General features: G+C 40.8%; 2 protein-coding genes across 2 annotated transcripts in view; both read right to left on the reverse strand.

The window, feature by feature from the left end:
* The window catches only part of dlg3 (discs, large homolog 3), an 88,445-nt gene extending 85,926 nt beyond the window's left edge, over nucleotides 1–2,519 (reverse strand). The window contains exons 1-2 of the mRNA XM_084353618.1: nucleotides 2,242–2,519; nucleotides 531–662 (exon numbers count right to left, since the gene is read on the reverse strand). Of these exons, the coding sequence (XP_084209744.1) occupies nucleotides 531–662; nucleotides 2,242–2,281 (172 nt within the window). The 5' untranslated portion in view covers nucleotides 2,282–2,519. The remainder of the gene's footprint in view (nucleotides 1–530; nucleotides 663–2,241) is intronic.
* Nucleotides 2,520–4,284: 1,765 nt separating this feature from the next.
* Nucleotides 4,285–17,211, reverse strand: gdpd2 (glycerophosphodiester phosphodiesterase domain containing 2). Its single transcript, XM_084353620.1, has 16 exons — nucleotides 17,103–17,211; nucleotides 14,347–14,575; nucleotides 12,768–12,871; nucleotides 12,528–12,621; nucleotides 12,302–12,361; nucleotides 12,112–12,210; nucleotides 10,893–10,977; nucleotides 10,395–10,540; nucleotides 9,550–9,632; nucleotides 8,493–8,655; nucleotides 8,180–8,386; nucleotides 7,941–8,089; nucleotides 6,527–6,674; nucleotides 6,282–6,364; nucleotides 6,147–6,175; nucleotides 4,285–5,140 (listed from the first exon to the last, which is right to left on the reverse strand). Exons 2-16 carry the CDS (start codon nucleotides 14,431–14,433, stop codon nucleotides 5,067–5,069), a joined length of 1,611 nt encoding a protein of 536 aa, XP_084209746.1. The 5' UTR covers nucleotides 14,434–14,575; nucleotides 17,103–17,211; the 3' UTR covers nucleotides 4,285–5,066.
* Between the last annotated feature and the right edge of the window lie 2,497 nt (nucleotides 17,212–19,708).

Raw genomic sequence — 19,708 nt, forward strand, 5'->3', positions numbered from 1 at the left:
CATCATGTTTATATACTTCCTTAAGTATATGGCCCTGTTGTCAAAGTCAAGAGAAGGACTGTGCTTTCACAGCGTGACAAGTCTGGGCTTATAACAACTCAGTCTATAGATAGACTGTTGTGCGTGGCTTTATTAGGATTTCATTACAATCTGAGTACGTTACAGACGAGGGTATACAGCAAACCTTTGTGAGGCAAACTGAAAGGGCTCTTTCATAAGACTTAATTGGGAAACATTTAGACTCAGTTAACTTCCCATTCAAATTAATACAACCTGACTCTGTCTACATCCTGTGTCTGCCTGAAGCCAATTACATGACAACACAAATAAAAGCCTATGATAACTATGATAAGTGTGGCAAACCAAAGAAATAATGAAGCTGTAAACCATCTTCTGAGAGAAAGGCAGCGTTAACCAGAAGTTATTTAGAAAGTCACTCCCGGAGAAACTGTGATGTAATTTAAGCTAGACGGCAGAATTTTGAAAGACTCTCTTCTGCAAAACAAAAAGTTTTACTGTGTTTTTCTTACCAAGAAGGGCTTGGAACAGCTGGCTACCCAAGATGGAAGACACTTTGCCCACGCTTGTCTTCAGGCTCTGCTCCTCTGGACTGGTCAGGTTGGCCTGGTAGCGTCTGAGCAGTCCCACTGCTCTGTCTGTGTCTGCCTCACAAAACAAACACGTCTCAGGACAACAGCATCACAGAACCCACACGTGTTGGCGGTCATTATCGACGGGGGTTGATAACATTCTTATGAACTGGGATTAAATACCATTTAAAAGGCAATTAATCCAGGGGTATAACATGAAAATATGACAAAACGTCTCATCAAATCTATTAAGGAAGAAACTTGGGGTGATTTTTATTATCTACGGATAATTTTCCTAAGCATTCATTTGCCCTAAAAATGTCAGCAAATAGTGAACAATGACATGTTTCTAGAGCCCTGGGTGAAGACTAAATTGTCCTTAAAATATTATCACAATATTTTCAGTTTACATGGCTATATATTTTGTCTAATCTTGGTATAATCTCCTCAAAAGCCCTTCTTAAATTCAAGGACTGGGGTTTTCATGGTACGATAACCATCCCAGAAAACATCATGGTCTTAGGGTATCACAATATACTCAATTATTATCGCCAGTTACAATGACAGGTAAATAAATAAATAAATACTGAAGTGTTATTTTAGTTGAACAAACACTTATAATTTCACAAAATATGATGTCCTGACAGCCTTACAAATTGATAAAAACTTGAAATATATATATATTCTTAATAACACTAATACAGGAGAATTCAGTACCTTAATAAGCAAATGCACACAGTATTATAATCGTCAGTTTTAATACCACAGTATACCTGGGTTAGGACTAGACGCTAAAACCAATTATCACAATATTTTTTATTTACCAAATACCTCAATGTCAAAATTGTAACAATATTGTAGGTACATTCACAAAATATTAACACAATGAGAGTTTTTGATTAATAATCATCATTAATGTGGACATACAGACTATGTGGGTAAATGTATTAGTATTAGAAGAAGTCCAACAGTCTGGTAAGTTTATAAAATTATGTAATGTTACTGTAGTGCAGCGTTTAAAACCAGGGATAGACAACACTTGTGCCATATCACAATACACGGATATCCCAAATCTAAGAGGACATATATCCTCACATAATACCTCTCTGGCCAAACTGCTTAGTACAAATAGAAGATATCATGAAATCATAATGATTTGTATTTTACTGATACACAAATGGAGCTGCTGCTGTTTGTTCTATCCCACTGTGGAGCACATTAAAGGTATTTTTCTCTTGCAACACGACTGTACAGCTGGTTGTTGAACCCGGTGGGTGGTGAGGAGCACAGCAGAGAGATGATGCACACCACGGAGGTAAATCTACTACTTCACAGTTTCCTACCTGGTCCTGAACATTTTGATCGAGAAAGAAAAAATAAAAATAAATAAATAAATAAGAAGTAAACTAGCTGCCCGGAAGTTGCACAATTTCCAGTTACAGTATTTTGATTTTTCATTCCCTAAGGACTTAAAAAACAACAACAACTGTGTTTCTCAAGGGATTATAAGTAAAGTCAGTGGCCCAGTGTGAAACCTCTCTGGAGTAATGAGCGGACGTTTACCTCAAAACTTCAACTTTAACCGAGATTTACTCCAAAAACTTTGACACGTGAGAGAGATGAAGAGCTGCGTTGCGTTAACGGTACTCACCATATTTATGCACCATGCTCTGGCCCACTCGAAAAGTCATGGAAATTACAGTTTAGGATGTTTTTGTTTTTTTTTAAAGAAGAAAACTATCACAGGAATAGTCACGGATATATTTTACAACCACAACTCTCGCTTCTTCTTCTTCTTCTTCTTCTTCTTTTTCTTCTTCTGCTTCACAACACTGAGGTTTAAATCCAGGCTGTGTGGACACTCCCCGTCTGTTAACTGCAGCGGTCAGCAGTCATCCACACCCACAGACAAGAGGTTGAGATGTGACAAGAAGAGATTGTAAACTTCATCACAACTTTCCAGAAGTTTTGGGCTAAACGGCCCCAGAACGTGACATGTCCCTCCTCCCCTCTCATGCCTCGCCTTCATGGGAAAGCGGCCCATGAAGGTGGTGCAAGCCTCACTGGGGACACTGTGATACCAGTTATTAATATATCTACACTACGCCACTTGAGTTAGCTTAGACTGTATGTGACATGACATCATAATGAATGATTAATCGGTAAATGAAGCGTTTGATCCGCGTTCACGTGTTTTTTTTCTGTTATCAGCCTCAAGTCGTCCATTTTCTTGCATCGCGTGCCATCTAGTGGTGCGTTAAGGTGGTGCTGGGAAATCACAGTTCAAATGGGAGCCCAGACAGACTGTTTACAGGTCTTGGGGGAGAGCTAGCTTACTGAACATATGAACAAAAGTTGTATAAAGCTCGTTGTGGCTCCAGAGGGAGCCGTCCGCAGACTAATGCTCTGCCGCAGACAAGTGAGTCAGCGCGGGCCGCAGCTGAACACTACAGGGTTGAAAATGAAAAAAAAGTGGGCTCACCAGACCTCGGCAACCGGCTCTTCATCCCTGCTTCAGGCTAACGGCTCGGGGCTACATTAGCAGCTGCTAGCATAACCGAGCCGAATCTCCAACCGAACGCTCGACGGTCGAGGTGCATTGTGGGTACTGTAGGCGTCAGGTATGGACGTGCGAGATGAACGTGTGGGATGAAAAGGGCGATTTATGTGTTTCTGATACTGTCAGTTGTGCTATATATATATATATATATATATATATATATACATACATATATATATACACACATATATATATTTACACGTTGTAATATCTGATAACATGATTAATCAGATTAGGGACTGAAGATAGTATGATAGCTAGGATGGTAGCTAAAGTAGATTTGACTATTTAACATCTCAGTGATGTAAACTGTAATTCAATCCTTCACTGGTAGCCTAGTAAAAGTAGCAATATCACAATATAAACATAAAAAAATCCTTTAAAATTCCCCTAAGTAAAATTATTATCAGCCATATGTACTAAAGTTTGAAAATAATGGTATTCTTTATGCAGGCAAGATGGGCCCTGCCAGTATTACCTTCCTATTAGGGGTCGAACAATATGGCTTTTTCAGGGCCGATACCGATATAGTGATTGTGATGCGTTACCAATCAGATAATGTTTTGGGCTGGACATTATGTGAGCGGATGATGCATCAGAGCCAAAGTAGCACATTTTTAATTATTTTATCGGCAATCTGACAGAAAAATCACTGATACCGATAATCAGATCAATGCTGAATAATCAGCCAGGGCCAATATTCGGTCTAAACGGCTTATTATACATTGTAATATAAGATAAGATATAACTTTATTATCCCAAAGGAAATTCTTGTGCCAGAGAGTGCTCCAAAAAATGTACAATACAACCAGTAAGAACAGGTGAGTCCCCCGGATCAGGTACACACACTAGCCCCAGTTATAACTTAATTAAACTTACAAAATGTAAAGTGTCGAAGAAGTAAATGCAAAAAACTGTGACTAATAGAGTAACAATAGAAGTAAGATGAGTCAAGTACAGGTTTATAAAATACTCATCTGCAATGTAACTTGTACTTAAATGTAGTGGAGCAAAAATAATATTTCTCTCAGAAATGTAGTGTTAAGTACCCTAAACGAGCACCTGAGTACATGTACCTTGTTTCTTTTCACCACTATAGCACTTGCACTAGCATGTACAACAATCAAGCAATACTGATTGTTTAAAAAGATATTTTATTTTATATTTATTCCAAAAGTTTGATTTTCCATTTGTTGTCTCAAAGATTTACAAAGGTCAGTTGTGTTTCTTAATGCAAAGGCACAGTGCAAAAAAAAAAAAAAAAAATGCCACCCATTATTTCACAAAAGAAACCAGAAAACAATGACAGAGGTACACAAAATGTTTTTAAAAACACTGAAATGTAACATAAGGCAACAAGGAGCCATATGTATGTTGTAAAGCAACTTGTCAAACGTATATGATGCATGTATTCACCTAATGACTGCTCTTAATTAATTCATTAATTATGCAGCAGAGAATTAAACAGACGGACACACGGCAGTGTAAAAAATAGCTGTAGTGCTTTTTGGCTCAGGTTACAGTCGATTCACATCTTTCCCGCAGTAATGACACCATGATATAAAGTTTTGTAACAAACGGAAATGACAGAATATAAACAACGACGTAAAGTGCTAAGAAGAAATTCAGTGCAGTCTACAGTGCACGATGCAGGGAAACAATCAGAGAAGCGTCATATTTTCAGTAGCAACAGAAGAACGATCAAAACCCTGTGAAAGATAAAAACCCAGTCAACCAGCCAGACTTACACAGAACCCATAAACTAAAACTGCCATCCAGTGGCACAGGATGTGATTCACATTTTTATAATCTCAGGATAAAAACAACATTCTTATTTATTCACATTAGCTTGTTTTCTTCGTGATCGAGGTCCAAGCCATTGCGACGGCGCAGACGACGGGTTTGGATCAGGTGAACTACACCGTGGCTAAGAAGGGATAAAGTTCTTTTTCATTCCAGGCTTGATGTTGGTTTCGTTGCCTCTCTGTTTCTGTCACAAAAAAGTTATGAAAAAAACAGACAAATGATTAAATTTGTGAATGCTAACACATCCATTTCGGTAAAAAGAGGTAGGTACCACTTTCTATTAATGCACCATTTATATTTAAGAGTTTATAAGCTGTAATAAATTGTTTTGTTTATGGTTAATACACAACTTTGTAATCATTCACAGATCAGTCATTAGCTGGTAATAAGAACAGCGTTTCCATTACCAGGTTGTGGAACAAATTTATAGCTAGTAAACTTTTCTGTTTAGTAATTATGATGTTAACGTGTTAATACATTAATTATAAATTATTATTATCCATCAGGTTTTGTAGTTTTACATGTTAATGAGTTGTTATTAAATGGGTCCATGTGATCAAACAGTTGCAGCAAAAAGGATTTTAGATAATTAACTGTTAAATGAGCCAATAGTTACAACTTATAAACCTCTTTGAAAAGGTGACTCATCAGAAAGCGTTACCCAAAAGTTAATTAATGTCTATTTACTTGGTATAATTTGATCAGTTCATTTCATTCATGTCATCGCTGTTTCACTCGGAGGTGCAGCATAGATCATCAAACCTCGCCGTCGTACCCTTTGATAATTCCACCCTGTGTTGATAGGTGAACCCACTTTAGTCAAGATAAGAGCTGTTACACTGCGAACACTGTTTGCAGCGCCCAAACGTAGAAAAAACTGTGCATACTAGTAGCTCGTCTCTTTCTACTAGAGCTAAAGCAGTTAGACGGTTAATAGGTTAGTCCATCGACAGAAAATGAATCTGCAGCCATTTTCACAATCAGTTAATCGCTTAAATCATTTTTCAAGCAAAAAGGCCAAACATTCAGCAGATCTGCTGTTTTATATGATAGTGAACTGAAAATATTTGGGTTTTGGACTGCAGATCTAAAGATGTCACCCAGGGCTTATAGAAAATATTCATATACATTTTATAGACTTTAATTGTGAAAACAATCTGTTAATTTATTATAATCTGAATGTACAGTACCTGTCCTGGAGCAGAGGCAGTGTGTTTTCCTGGTAGAGAGAGTGGAGTGCATGAGTCAGTCTATTCACGTCTCTACTCATAAACAGTTTTATAAAGAGACATAAAAATGAACAGCAAACGTCTGCCACATCTTACCACTGCAAGATGAAAATTCCAATCATTATCACAATAGATGCAATGTCCACTGCAATCCATATTATTTGGTATATCCGAGGTGCCTGAAATGCAAAAACATGCCCATCGTTTCAAGGTGTGTCACATATTTTTGAGAACACCTGCACAAACTTGTCAGCCTCCAAATAAGCACTTTAACTGATGGTATTTATTGCTGGTGAAATAAAGCACAAGCTACTAAACGCGCAGCTGTATGTGTTGCTCACCATGACCCAGTCAGGCTGGTCCATGTCTTTTAGGAGGTGGCAGGCGTTGGTGGTAACCGAGCTCGCCCCTGCACACCACAGCAGAGAGAACAGCCAACGCTCATTAACCACCCACGAGTTCACTGTAATGTTCAAGCTCCGAAGATTCCTATCAGATAAAAACACAGAGTTTGGCATGAAATGTAGGACAAGTAAGACTGTGCATGAATTATAACGTAGGTAAATAAATGGAGAAGTAGTGTTAGAAGACAGGACAGTAAATATGTGTGTGTTTGTGTGAGTTATTCTGCCTATTTTGCCTTTATATTGATTTGATCGAACGTCTGTGTTTCTTTCTATGCTTTGCATCAACAGACACTATTTCCACCAGAGATTGTCACCATCACCATAAGGCCTGACTCAGTGCTCTGGTCCTCTTCTCTCAAGGAATGATTCATCATCGAGCTCACTGTACCTTGGGAGGACAAGGCTCATGAGTGAAAACATCTACGCTACGTTGAGCAAGGTGCAGAATCACAACATCTCGGCTGTGGGGTTGCAGAAGTTTTGTGGCAGCATCTACCGCCAGATTGCTCAAAGACCTGAGAGTCAGAGGCCAGAGCCTGCGTTCTACCATCAAAGCTGCGTCGGAGGCAGCAGAGAGAAGCAGCCAGTGGCGTTGGATGAAGAGGCAAGACCCCTGCTGGGCCCTGAAGTAGCGGGCCAGGATGACACAGAGGGGGGTGTTTCTGGGACGCCAGATTTCACTGTTGCCCACTTGAAAACTCGTCTGTGTCAGCCATCCGTCGTCAGTGTAGCGCTCACCATAAGCAAGAAGACTATTGTAAGTGTTGCATAAGGATATTGACAACCTATCCTGTTTTTGAAATCTAAAGACTCTGGACTTGGTTAAATACCCATATCAATGAAATATTAAAATCATATAAAAAGCGTGCTGTGAGTTCATGCATACATGTAGACATGCATACACCCACGCTGCAATCACAAGTGTCATGAAACCTGATCAGACGTGCAAGAGTTGTAAGATGCCACATGTTTGTGTGTAAACAGTGATAACTTATGCTGCCAAGTTATTTGTTTTATGTGGAAGACATGAAGCGATCCTGTGTCCTGAAGCAGTCCATGTACAGTGAGTTCATTCAGCACTTTCTCTAAACGTGTTGCTACACTGCATTTCATTCTTTGATATTTTAACACCGGTTCGCCCATCCATGAAACGACGCTCCTGGGTTGGGACATTATTTGAATCTCATTCCCTGAAGGCCGGACCTGCGCCTCTATACTCAGCGCCAGCGCTGTGTCTCAGCATGCTTCACACACTTCTAATTAATTCACTACTGTGCATGCCCCCTGGCACCGCTAGACAGATAATATGGGTGTATTTTGTTTCTTTTGTTTGTTTTTTTTGTTATACCTGATTTCTTCCATTTTTAACTTGCTGTATTTCACATTCAGGAAGGTTCCATTGTTTTCCTGAAGCTTTTTAATGTGGTTGTAGACCTGGATGAAGCCTGGAGCAGTCTCCTTTACATATTCTCTTTTTACAGGAGGGAGCCAGAGGATCTATAAAAAGGAAAACACACACCTTAACAAAAATATGAATCATTAAATATCTCATTCAAACTCAATTGGATGGATAAGAAGTAGACTTACCAGGCTTGGGTCGATGCCAGACGTAAAGATGGTGTCGACTATGTCCTCTGTGTCATTTTCCGTGTCGGGATTATATAGGTCAAATAAAACTGAGATGTCGTGCTCCTTTGCGAGGTTGAGAAGCTGAAGTAAGGAGGGTATAGTCTGATTCTTGGATGATTCCTTGTCCTCTTCGGAGAGCGTGGACACTGAGCGGAAAGGATCTGTCTGAAAAGTCAGATAATACTTCCTGTGACTGCAGCATGCTTCATGAAAACACATAAACCTTGAGGAGCAAGCGTGTGGACATGCATGTTTAAAGTGCAGCTCTCACCTTTAGGAACCATTCACCTGCATTGAGACTCTGTAATTCCTCCCAGGTCCAGTTGGTGCTGAGGCTGAAGTTTTTGTTTTGGAAGTTTTTGCTTTTAACGTCGGTCGTTCTCCGCAAGAAGTCGGACTTATGGTCATGCATCAAGAAGGGAACTCTGTCTTTACTAGGTCAGAAAAAAACAGAAGAAAAAGCGTCTGTGAGACCAATAAAATCTCATTTTAAAGTTGCATGATGACACTTATGAGCTTTATTGAGCTCTGTGGGAAACTGTAGGAAAATCTGCACGGGCGTTGCAAGAATAATGCCAAGCTAAGTAGAACAGTCATTAGAATTAATCAACAAACAGCATCTGATCATTTGCTAAACCCCTTCCCTGAACAACGCTTGTTCAGTCACAGCTTAGCTCCAGGCACAGCATGTCATAGTGCGCACAGGGCTGTGGGGAGAGTGAACCTTGGTCGTGTAGAGATGGAAACCATTGACCAAGACCTCATTGCAGCAATCATTTTAATTGTTCCGTTACTAAGTGAAAGCGGGCGAATCTCACATGAAATGTTCCAGCCTGTTTTAATTGGGCCACGAATTACACATACAATGTTTGTCAATTTGAAAGACATTCTTACAGACTGAAGTATACAACTGGGAAAATACAGTACAAGGAAACCGGTCCCACATTTATAGTAAGCTAACAAAACTGACTTTTGTGGGTGAACTGGTTCGACTTTGTTTGTTGAACCAGTTCACCCACAAGTAACTATTTCCTTTGTTAGAGCTAACTAGATGGACCTTGCAATCACAAAAAAATTGGCAATTGCTGAAAAAAATGGCGATTTTCCAGCTAGCATCAGAGAAGCCTGCTTTTGTTTACCTCTGCCAGACATCAAGGAACCATTGTTTCAACAACCGATCGGTGTGGGGCTTAGCAAATGTTCATTTAGTGTTATGGGTGTGTAGAAATCAAAGAGTACTACTCCTTAAAAAAAAGCTTCACTCATGTGCTTTGCTGTTATACTCAGCCACTAAAAAGCCTTTTAATACGAGCCCTGTTTCACTGTACCTGAGCTGTACGTCTGTCTCGAAGGCTGTCACGCCGCACTCGACGCTTTTGTTGAACGACATCATGGTGTTCTCTGGGGCCAGCTGAACACAGGGAGGACAGATGGGTGAGACACACTCGTGTGCTCAAAACACACAACTTACCCTAAAACTGTGTAAACACACAACCCCATACACAGTGTTAAATCAGGCTTATTGGTGACCCGGGAGCAAAGCAAACTAACGAGGACAGAGCAGCGTGGCATATGGGGCCCTCACATGACTGGACTCACACCTGAGCCAGAGTATTTGAACAAATGCAAAGTCACTGAACACATTACATCAGTAAAGAGAAATAGGCCTAACATATAGTAAACAGAGAATGCTTTGCTCTGAATGACAGGAGAGTTGATTTTTTTTTATGGTTGGTTTGCTTGCCATTTTCAGAAAAACACATTCACTGTCTTCCCAAGAGTGAGCTGAGAAGTTTAACACTGTCATGTCTGTCCATTGAATATGAAGCTAGAGCCAGGAGATAGTTAGCTTAGCTTGGCATAAAGACTGAAACCATGGGAAGCAGTCTAGTTCTGTCTCGGTGTGGAAATAAATGGTGTCCCACCGCCTTTAAAGCTCATTAATTCACTTTTTATATCTTATTAAATCTGTTCAAAAACCGAAGCCTAAACAACACTCAAAATGTTGAACTATCCCTTTAAAGGATCCTTAAACTGTACGGTCCTTTGACAATGCAAACTGTTATAACTGGATTAACCATGACAGTTCATTCCAAAGGTGTTACTATTGTCAACAATACGTGCGGTATCCTGTGTTTCTTTAGGGTGTTGCCAATCATAACATGCTGCTCACCATCGGTGCACCTCGGTGGCCAATGAGCTTTGGTTTATCAGGCAATTCCTGCCACTTTATCAGACATGGAGACTGGATGTACAGGGGACACAGGAAGATGACGGTCGACACTGCTGCAAACACCACTGCCATGACGAACTTAGACCCTGAGGACAGCAAAAGTCAAACAATAAGATGATCCTGTTTAGTTATTCGATCTGCTTTGAGGCAACACAGGACCTGTGCCAAAGTCCCTTTAGAAGTGTGCGTAGATAATGAGTATTATTTGTACTGTGGGAGTAATATCAACACTGCGTTTCTGATCCTTGTATTATTTTGTCTGCCCCTAATTTCTAGTCTGGGATCAAGAGCATTCATCTATGTAAAGACAAATGGAGCTCATTTTCAAAAGTTCCTCAGTGGTGACATTATGTCTGGATCACTGTTGTATCTGGACTCGATGTTAATGATGTTGTGAATCATGTTTACGTGTGCTCTTGAATGAAATCTGACACTCACACTTTTTCTTGGCCATGCTGAAGATGAAAGGGCTCAGCAAGGTCAATGCCCCAACAGCACCAAACTGCAAGAAAGGACCTGTTGCCTGCCAAGACATGCATGATGTACACAGTTAAATAACACGCTTATTTTCTCCCACACACACTCGAGTCTCTAAGAACAAAATCCCGAAGCCGTGTTTACACCAAGCATTCCCCAGTTTGTGCATAACTGGAATATTTATTTTCGTGGCTCCATTGTCGGAAGTTTTGGATCTCCGTCCCGTCCTTTGTTTTCGTTACCGCTCTGTTGTAGTTCAAAGTGAGATGAGCCGATAATAAAAGGTGATCACTGATTGGTCCCAGAGAATCGGAGCACCCACAGTGGTATCGTGACGCTCGTCGTCTGCGCTCTGATGTAGGAATTCCCACACTGTCCTGTTTTTTCATCCTTTGTCTTGCTGCCTGCAGCATTTTCTCTTTGTTGTAATAAACAACCACATACTGAGAAAAAAGAGCATGAAACATTTGATGTCCTGCATTGTGGACTCAATAAAGTGTCTCTGTAGCGAGGGTGTGGTTGAGAGAGAAAGGGTTAGCAGTGTGTTCTCCGTCTGGCAGTAAATGCAAAGAAAAAGGTTTTAGTGCTGTTATGTGAGGCAAAAAGGGAGCCAAACACAAAACAATCAGCGGCAGGATGAAAAACAAACGGCGAGCTTTGATAGCCAAGCTGAAGTCCAACAATACAAAATTCAGGTAACTGAAAGGCAAACGACAAAAAGCGGGCAACAAAAAGGCAACAAGGAGAAATCCAAGAAAACAAAAACGGAGGACAAACCATAAAACCACTGGAAACAAACCAGGAACACTGAACACACGAGGACCGGTGGACGGGCGATGCACACAAACCGACAAAGAGTGACGGGAACACACGGGCTTAAAGACACAGGTGAGCAGAAAAAAGGGTGGGAAAACAGACAACGACAGAACGTGGAAAGCAAAACATGACACCTGTGAGAAGAATCTATAAAGCAGGAAATAAATACTGAGACCTTGACAAGTGTGCCCGCAAGCAACACCAGGTAAAATATTTTGTTGGTTATTTCGCAACTTTTAGAAAGCAGAGCCTGCAAAACACTGCCTGCAGACGGGCTGCATGTGGAAACGCAAAACACATCGAGGGTTTATGTAAGTTCACAGAATTACAGAAAGCGTTTGGTGGAAGCTCTGCCGTACTGTACCTGGAGTGAGAGAGGAACAGTCGGCCATTCTTGTTTCCACTGGAGACTGACTCCCGTGACCCCGGCTGCGATGAGCATCAGGCCAAAAAATAAAAAGATCTGTGTAGATAAAAAGCAAAAAGATTGACGTGAAAAATTGAATTTGAATAACCTCGGTAGATATTTGGAAACAGGTAAATGTTTGCAGTACCTTGTGTACCCAGTGTAAGTCGAGTGGTTCACCCAAGGCAACTTGGAACAGTGCGAAGAGCTGTGAAGACAGTGGTCAATATAAATACTTTGCTGCAAGTCTAAACAATGTAAATTTTTATGTTTTTTTTATTTAGCTATTATTCTAGACATCCAGTCTCATGCCAGTAATTAACATCCTGCAGCTACTCCATCATTACAGCTGAATTTCAACGTAGAAGTCTCACCAGCAGCAGGACGCAGTAGCTGGTTATCACTGCGTAAATGATGATCACCACCATGAACCAGTTCACCCACCGTTTCAGTTGTGTGAAGCCCTGCCTGATAATAGAACAATGGAGGGCAGCGCAGGGTTAGCAGAATAAAGGTCACCAATAAAGAAAAGAAAAGAGAGGATTCTGGGCTTTTGTGCTGGATTCATTGTGGGCTGTGTGTGTGTGCGTGTGTGTGTGTGTGCGAACACTCACCAGTTAACTTCATCCTGGTCGTTATAAGTTACCAGACAAATGTACATCCAGCTCAGGGACAGCAGGGAGACCAGACTGACAAACGAGAACCAACAGCATGCACACTGTAAAGACAAAGAGCAGGTGGAATATGAATAATTTTCACTTTCTGACACCTCGGAGCTTTTAAGCCCACAGCGGTTGGGATAATAATCACAATCTTTTTGTGCGCTTTGTTTTGTATTAGTGAAAGTGTTTGTGTTTGGATTCCGAGAGAATTTCATCCGAGACGACTGTGGAACAAGTCCAACATTTTTTCACTGGTGGTTTTGTTCCCTGCACTGTGCCGTGACAACAAGGAGACGTTTCATGCTCTTTCACCATCACCACCTCCACCTTCCAAAAATTATAGACTGCCACCAACCCCCCTCGCCCCTTTATAATCGTGTTCCAGTTAAGTCCTCAACGAGCCTGTTAGGGCCTGTGACTTTACTTATTTTTCTTGGCACACAAACGCGTATCCAGCGTTTTATGCACTGCCTCATTTATAACGTTTTCCTTCCCTGAAAATATGCAAACAACTCTCTCGAAACAAAAGGTATTCGCTTCATGTTATGCATTTAAAGCATATACAGTTCACATGCAATATTTTATACTTCTGAATTCAGTGCGGTTGGAATGCTAATCCCTGATTACAGGGATTTGTAAAGGTTATGCTCAGTCCAAGTAGAAGGAATCTGAAATCGATGTAATTTTGAGTAGAGTACAACGTCTTAGCCTTAGCTGAACTCCGTAAAGATCATTTCTTATTCCTTGAAATGTGTGTAAAATTATTCTAAAACACCTGTCCCAGTCCAGCCCAAAGCAAATTCAAAGCTACTGTTAAACCATTTGATGTGCAGGCATGGTCTGGGCCCTTTTCAAAGGATAGAAACTGTTTTTTTTCCCCTGGCATTGATCTGTAGGAGTTTGAATTGAATGAATCATTTCTTTATTTTTGTCGCCTACATTTTTTTAAATGCAAAAATAAGCCTGCAGATGACCTGTAACTGCCCCTATTAGCTGGGAAACACAATGCATCCATGTCATATAGTTGTACACGGTACAAGTTCAAATTAGATAACAATATAATTGAAAATGGACTCACAAAAAATAGCCATTTTATGACCTCAGAATACCCCTGCCAGAGGGTAACAGGGTCAAAAACTCATTATAGTCCTTTATTTCCTTATTTACATTATTTTTATGCATAAAAAAAACAAGTGCTGAGGTGGAAAAACAGCCTATTCATGAAGCAACATGCATAAAACATAAACTTGCATAAAATCCAAATTTATGGTTTTAAATAAACTGTAATAAACTATATATCACTAGATATGAAATCTCATTGGCCGCATGAGGCATCACTCTCCTGGAGGCTGGTGTGTAGGTGGCTCAGGAGAGAGGAGAAAGAAGAGGATCACTTGTCTACACCATCACACAGTGGCTGTTTTAGGCTCTAGGGTGGGCGTAGTGGCTCCTGTCAGCTGTCTGTCAGATCTCAGGAGCATGGTCCTAAAAACTGAAACATACACACAAAAACATCACTTAAAACACTCACTTTTCCTTTAGTTTCATCCGGGCGCTTCCAGTGGCAGCTGTAGAACCACCTGCTGCAAACTCTGCAACAGCTGTCGTCTCGAGACATCACTTCACCTCCGCGTACAAAGTACTGATCCTGTTCGGTGCGGCCTGGACACCTGATACAGCCTGAAGAGGGACGGAGGGAGCACAGACAGCGCTTTCTCTGGATACCAACAAGAGGCCCGAACCCATTCACCTCTTTAAACCTAAGCGGAAAAAAAGATGAGTGTCACAGAAAGCAAATGAGGGAGGGATAAAAAAAAAGAGTTTCTTTGAGTATTAAGGCAACCCCTGCTCAATAACCCAACCTCAATAGAGCCTGTGTGCGAAAGGGGGAATAGCCACTGGGATCACTTACAATGGCCAACAGCATGGGGTATTGAGAGTAGCGCACAGACCGTCCTGAGAGTGAAGTCACACCATTGAGCCTCTGCAGCACAAACAGTGACAGGCAGATCCACGCACAGAGAGAGTGCAGCTGAGGGACAAACAGTTTGCATACTGACAGTGTGAACCGCACTGATAATGACTGCAGTTTATGGGGGTGGTGATTGATGGACACGTTGATGTCAGATGCAATAGCCTGGGAATGGGTCACAGCAAGACTTTAGTAAACATGTCGGGACGTGCCATTGTGCCAGGTTTCGTTCCAAAAATATGGACGTGGGAAAATAGACGTTATTTGTCACCCACCGAGGAGGCGCATTGAGCAATAAAGGTTTCTATTGTGAAAAGGGCTCTATAAGACCAACAGTTTCTCGTCCGACTTGATTTGACTTGGGGATTTTCCAGCATACTTCTCACCTGGATGGTGCATGACTGTTTCCCCTGTCAAAGCCAAAGGGTGAAAAGCAAGCTCAAGGTGAGGGCAAGGGTTTAGGCTACGTAAACCTGAAGCTGGTCAAGCTAGAAAGTAACTGTCACAAATTATTCTCTTATTCTTAAAAGTAATTAAGAGATTATCAGTGAATAGGAGCACGTGTCGACAAGTCGAGAGGTCTAGCTGTCATGGCCATGAAACACAAGACGCCTTGTCTCACCGCACGAACGGAGCATTAACAAGGAAGTTTTAAACCTGACCTAAATGTTGAGTTATTACCGTAGTACGCGCGAGCAACCAGACTGTCAGCTGGTGACAGGTTGACAAAAGGAAAGGAAAATAGAAAATGAACTCTTTCCAATCAAAGAACGATTAAATACCTCATGGTTGATTGACTTAAGACAGTGAACTTCTCTTGTCCCAGTCCAACATACTGTAGCTGGAAGCCACCGCTGTTTATTTATCTAATGATACTTTAATTGACGTTCTTGGTTCCAACACGCTTAAAAGAACAAGCGTATCATTTCAGACACCGGACAAAAAGGAAAGGACGCAGTGGTACCTGCATTACTGGGCAGATTAAAAGATAACACGAAGACACACCGTGCCAATTTGTTAAGCAACACTGAATTTATCTGATCGTGCTGGCAATGTAAACTGTAACTCGGCACCAAAACAAGAGGTGTAGAGACAATTATAAAAAAATGTGATGAGAGGTAGAATATGCAATAAACATTCCTCACATGATTGATGATTATGCGGCAGAGGACACAGGTCTCACTCTTACTCTCACACTCTCAACTTTCTGAGTGAACAAGCGCTCTCCTCTTCCACTGTGACTTTCCTTGAGAAAAGATATCGTCTTTCATATGTCCACAACAAACCCTTTCTTCATCTGACGCCAAGAAAAAACACCAACACCTCAACAAGTGAATTTCACAAACTCTCAACCCCTTTAACTTTTAGTCCTCTTAGAGCCCCGGTATACTTAAGACCTAAAGTCATCTGAGCCATCAATATCATAAACATCCACATGTATCTTCTTGTAAATCATGTGCCTTATCTGCTCTTAGATCTTTATCTTGGTTTCTGTCACTACAGGAAGAGTATAATTTTTTTTAAACAGCACTTGATATTCCCCAGCCTTTTTCTGTGCTTCCCCCTGGTTGTCATTGTTTATCTTTCTTTCTTTCTTTCTTTCTTTCTTTCTTTCTTTCGGCTTTGCTGTTTTTAAATATTCAAATGGAAAAGAGTGCATGTCAAAACCACACAGAGCTGAGAGAGAGACCTTTAGTTGCTTAGAAGTTACCCTGGGGTCCTTTGTGACCTCATCGACGATTATACATCTCCCTCCTGGAGTGATCTTTGTTGGTCGACCACTCCTGGGGAGGGTAATTTCCTCCATTTGTACACAATTGGTTTGGATTGGTGGAGTCCAAACTCTTTAGAGATGGCTTCGTAACCATTCCCGGCCTGATGAGCATCAACAACTGCCATGATACACTTTCACAAATGTGTGTTGTGAAGATCAGACTTTGATAGATCCCCGTTCTTTAAATAGAGCAGGGCGCCCACTGACTGTCTGATTGTCGTCCCATTGAATGAAAACACCTGACTCTAATTTCACCTTCAAATTAACTGCCAATCCTCGAGGTCCACATACTTTTGCCACTCACAGATATGTAATATTGAATATAAATCATTTTCCTCAATAAATGAATGACCAAGTATAATATTTTTGTCTCATTTGTTGAATTGGGTTGTCTTTATCTACTTTTAGGACTTGTGTGAAAATCTGATGATGTTTTAGGTCATATTTATGCAGAAATCTATCTATCTATCTATCTATCTATCTATCTGACTCATCATAAATCATAAATAAAAGCACATGGTCAAATTCTCCATATACTCACCCCGAAGCAGACTCGTTGGGTCCCAGCTCTCATGAGTTTGCCTCCACTCTCCTTCTCCCCTCTCACACTTGTCGCTCTCTGTGAGCCCGTGAACTGAATGAGAATGCGGTCGCACATGAATGGGTGCGAGCTGAAGAAGGGGTGTAGCCCACACAGAGAGGGAGGATCCAGTCCTGGAGCGCTTTAATGCAGGTAGGTTACAGAAGTGAATCTTGCAGGAAGGATATGAGGAAGCCCTCCATGACAGATCACATCAAGATAAATAGATAAATGCTCTGAAGTGTGAAATCAGCCCAACTGAAATAAACATCTTAAACCCACTCGGCGGGTCGGGCTGGTTTGGTGTAAACTGGTTTTCTTAGCAGGGAAAATAAAGGCCCCTCAAGCCCCTCGAGCCGAGTCTTAGAGTGGAGAACTTGTAAAATGCTTCCCATCCTTTCTGCTGTCGAACTTAAAACAAACTACTACTAAAAAACTACGACACAACATTTCAGAAAATACATTTGTTTTCTGAAAAGTTGAAAAGTTCAAGTCAAGTTTTGTGAAATGTTGTTTTCTTTTGTGAAATGTTGTGTCTTGTTGAAATGTTTCCAAAATGTTGTTGTGTTTTCTTGTCTTGTCTTGTCGTTTATGCCATGTTGTTGTTAGAGATGCACCGATCCGATACTGGGATCGGATATCGGCTCCGATATTGACTAATTAGCTGGATCGGATATCTGATGAATGGGGCCGATCCAGCATACCGATCCAGTCGTTTCATTTTTATTAATATTGGGCGCGGGTGTGACATCAGAGAGAGGCGAGATTGTTGCGGGTGTGAGAAGTGTGTTGCTCAGCTCCAAAGAGTATTATGTTTGTGAGTTTTTGTCAGCAGAAAAGAGTGACTTTAGAAGCCCTGTACACTTCATTCATTCAACAGTAGTATCGGATCGGTATCGGGTATCGGCCGATACGCTCAGCCCAGGTATCGGTATAGGGATTGGATCGGAAAAAACTGGATCGGTGCATCTCTAGTTGTTGTTTTGTGAAATGTTGTTTGACCCTCAGGGCCACTGTAATAATAATCTACAGAGGTGGAAAATAACAAAGTAAATGTACTCAAGTGCAGTACCTCAGTACAATTTTTACATACTTGTACTTTAGAGAAATCCATTTCTTTCTACTTCAGATTTTCAATGCAGTGCATTCAATGATACAACATATAATCACCAGACAGATATGATGTATTATCATGTGTAAGAATAGACTTAATTCATCTTTTACCTCTGCTTGTGAGTAAAAGTTTACTTGTAAATTATTTCCACACACTGGTAATGCTACTTTTATTTAAGTAAAAGATCTCAGTGCTTTTTTACACCACCGAGTCAAAATGAAACTTTGACTTAGACGGAAAAACAGCTCACCTTTTCACTAAGTGATCACAGTGAGGTCATTAATCCCCACAACAGCACACATATACATTTTTTTGAAGACAGTCAGAAATAATGGCCCCTCAAGCGCTCAATTCCTCTCTAATGTGGTGCACGCAATGTTTTCTTCTGCTGCACTTGGCAAGGCCCTCTGCTGGCACGTAAGTCTGGAGATATTGCTGCTCACCTTCCTGGCATTTGTCCGCCTCTCCTTTACAAATTAACATTCGAAAAAACACAACAACATTTCAGAAACATGACAAAATGTTGTGCTTTACAAAATGGCATTAAGTTTTCCAAAATGTTGTTGTGTTCTAGCACTAAGGGCAACAGTAGTCTGCAGAGGTGGACAGTAAATAGGTACAATTACTCAATTACTGTACTTTAGTACAGTATTTACTTACTTTACTTGAGTATTTCAATTTCCTGCGACTTCACTCCGGTGCACTAAATTAATAATACATAATCATCAGATAAATATGATGTTTTACTGTATTAGAGGTTAGAATAAGACATCATTAATCCCATGAGATACACCGCAGTGTATAAAATATGATGATATAATGTGATAATTGGGGGTGCAGAATAGTCTTTAAGAAGGATGGAGAGAGTCGAGGAAGGAGGGACTGACACCCGTTTTAGTAGAGTTTGAGACAAAGAGTCTCCCAAAGGAGCTGTAAGTTGGATTTGTTGAATACAGTGTCAGAGTAAATACCACAGCCTGTGAGGTGTTTTAATTGGCAGGACCTTTGGGCAAGAGTTAAGGGCTTTAAAGGAAAGAAAAGATGAGCTAGGTGTGGTGGGGATAAGTATAAGGAGGGTGTGAGATCAAAGTGTTGTACCTGCGAAGGTAATCTTCACAGTGTTGTTCACATACTGCGGCTGTGAGGTGCAGAGTGAAAGAAAGACTTTCTTGGACAGACGACAGAAAATAAAAAAGAAGAAATCGGTGACTTTTATCTTGTTTGTTGTTAAAGCAGCAGCAGCAGCACAACACTTGGCTCAGACAGCTTTATTGTTGGTAGAAAAAGAGAAACCAGACATGAAACCAGACATTGGGTGTACACATGAGTCCTGGCTGAAGCCCAATTCAGGAAACATTGTGAAGGAGGTAGTTGTGGCAGAGTACTACAGGTGAGTGAACAGGAGTGTGACGTAGTGGAAACGTGGAGCGAGAGGAAAATAATAAAAGTTGAG

Source organism: Pagrus pagrus (genome assembly GCF_965226575.1).
Source record: "Pagrus pagrus genome assembly, chromosome: 5".
Taxonomy (NCBI): domain Eukaryota; kingdom Metazoa; phylum Chordata; class Actinopteri; order Spariformes; family Sparidae; genus Pagrus; species Pagrus pagrus.

Excerpts from the sequence above, each read along its gene's own strand:
- gdpd2 (XM_084353620.1), bottom strand. The coding sequence starts at position 14,433 with ATGTCTCGAGACGACAGCTGTTGCAGAGTTTGCAGCAGGTGGTTCTAC. Across the intron at positions 12,872-14,346 it reads CGGATGAAACTAAAGGAAAA|TGTGCATGCTGTTGGTTCTC; the intron begins GTGAGTGTTTTA and ends TTGTCTTTACAG. Across the intron at positions 6,176-6,281 it reads GGAATTTTCATCTTGCAGTG|GAAAACACACTGCCTCTGCT; the intron begins GTAAGATGTGGC and ends TCTCTCTACCAG.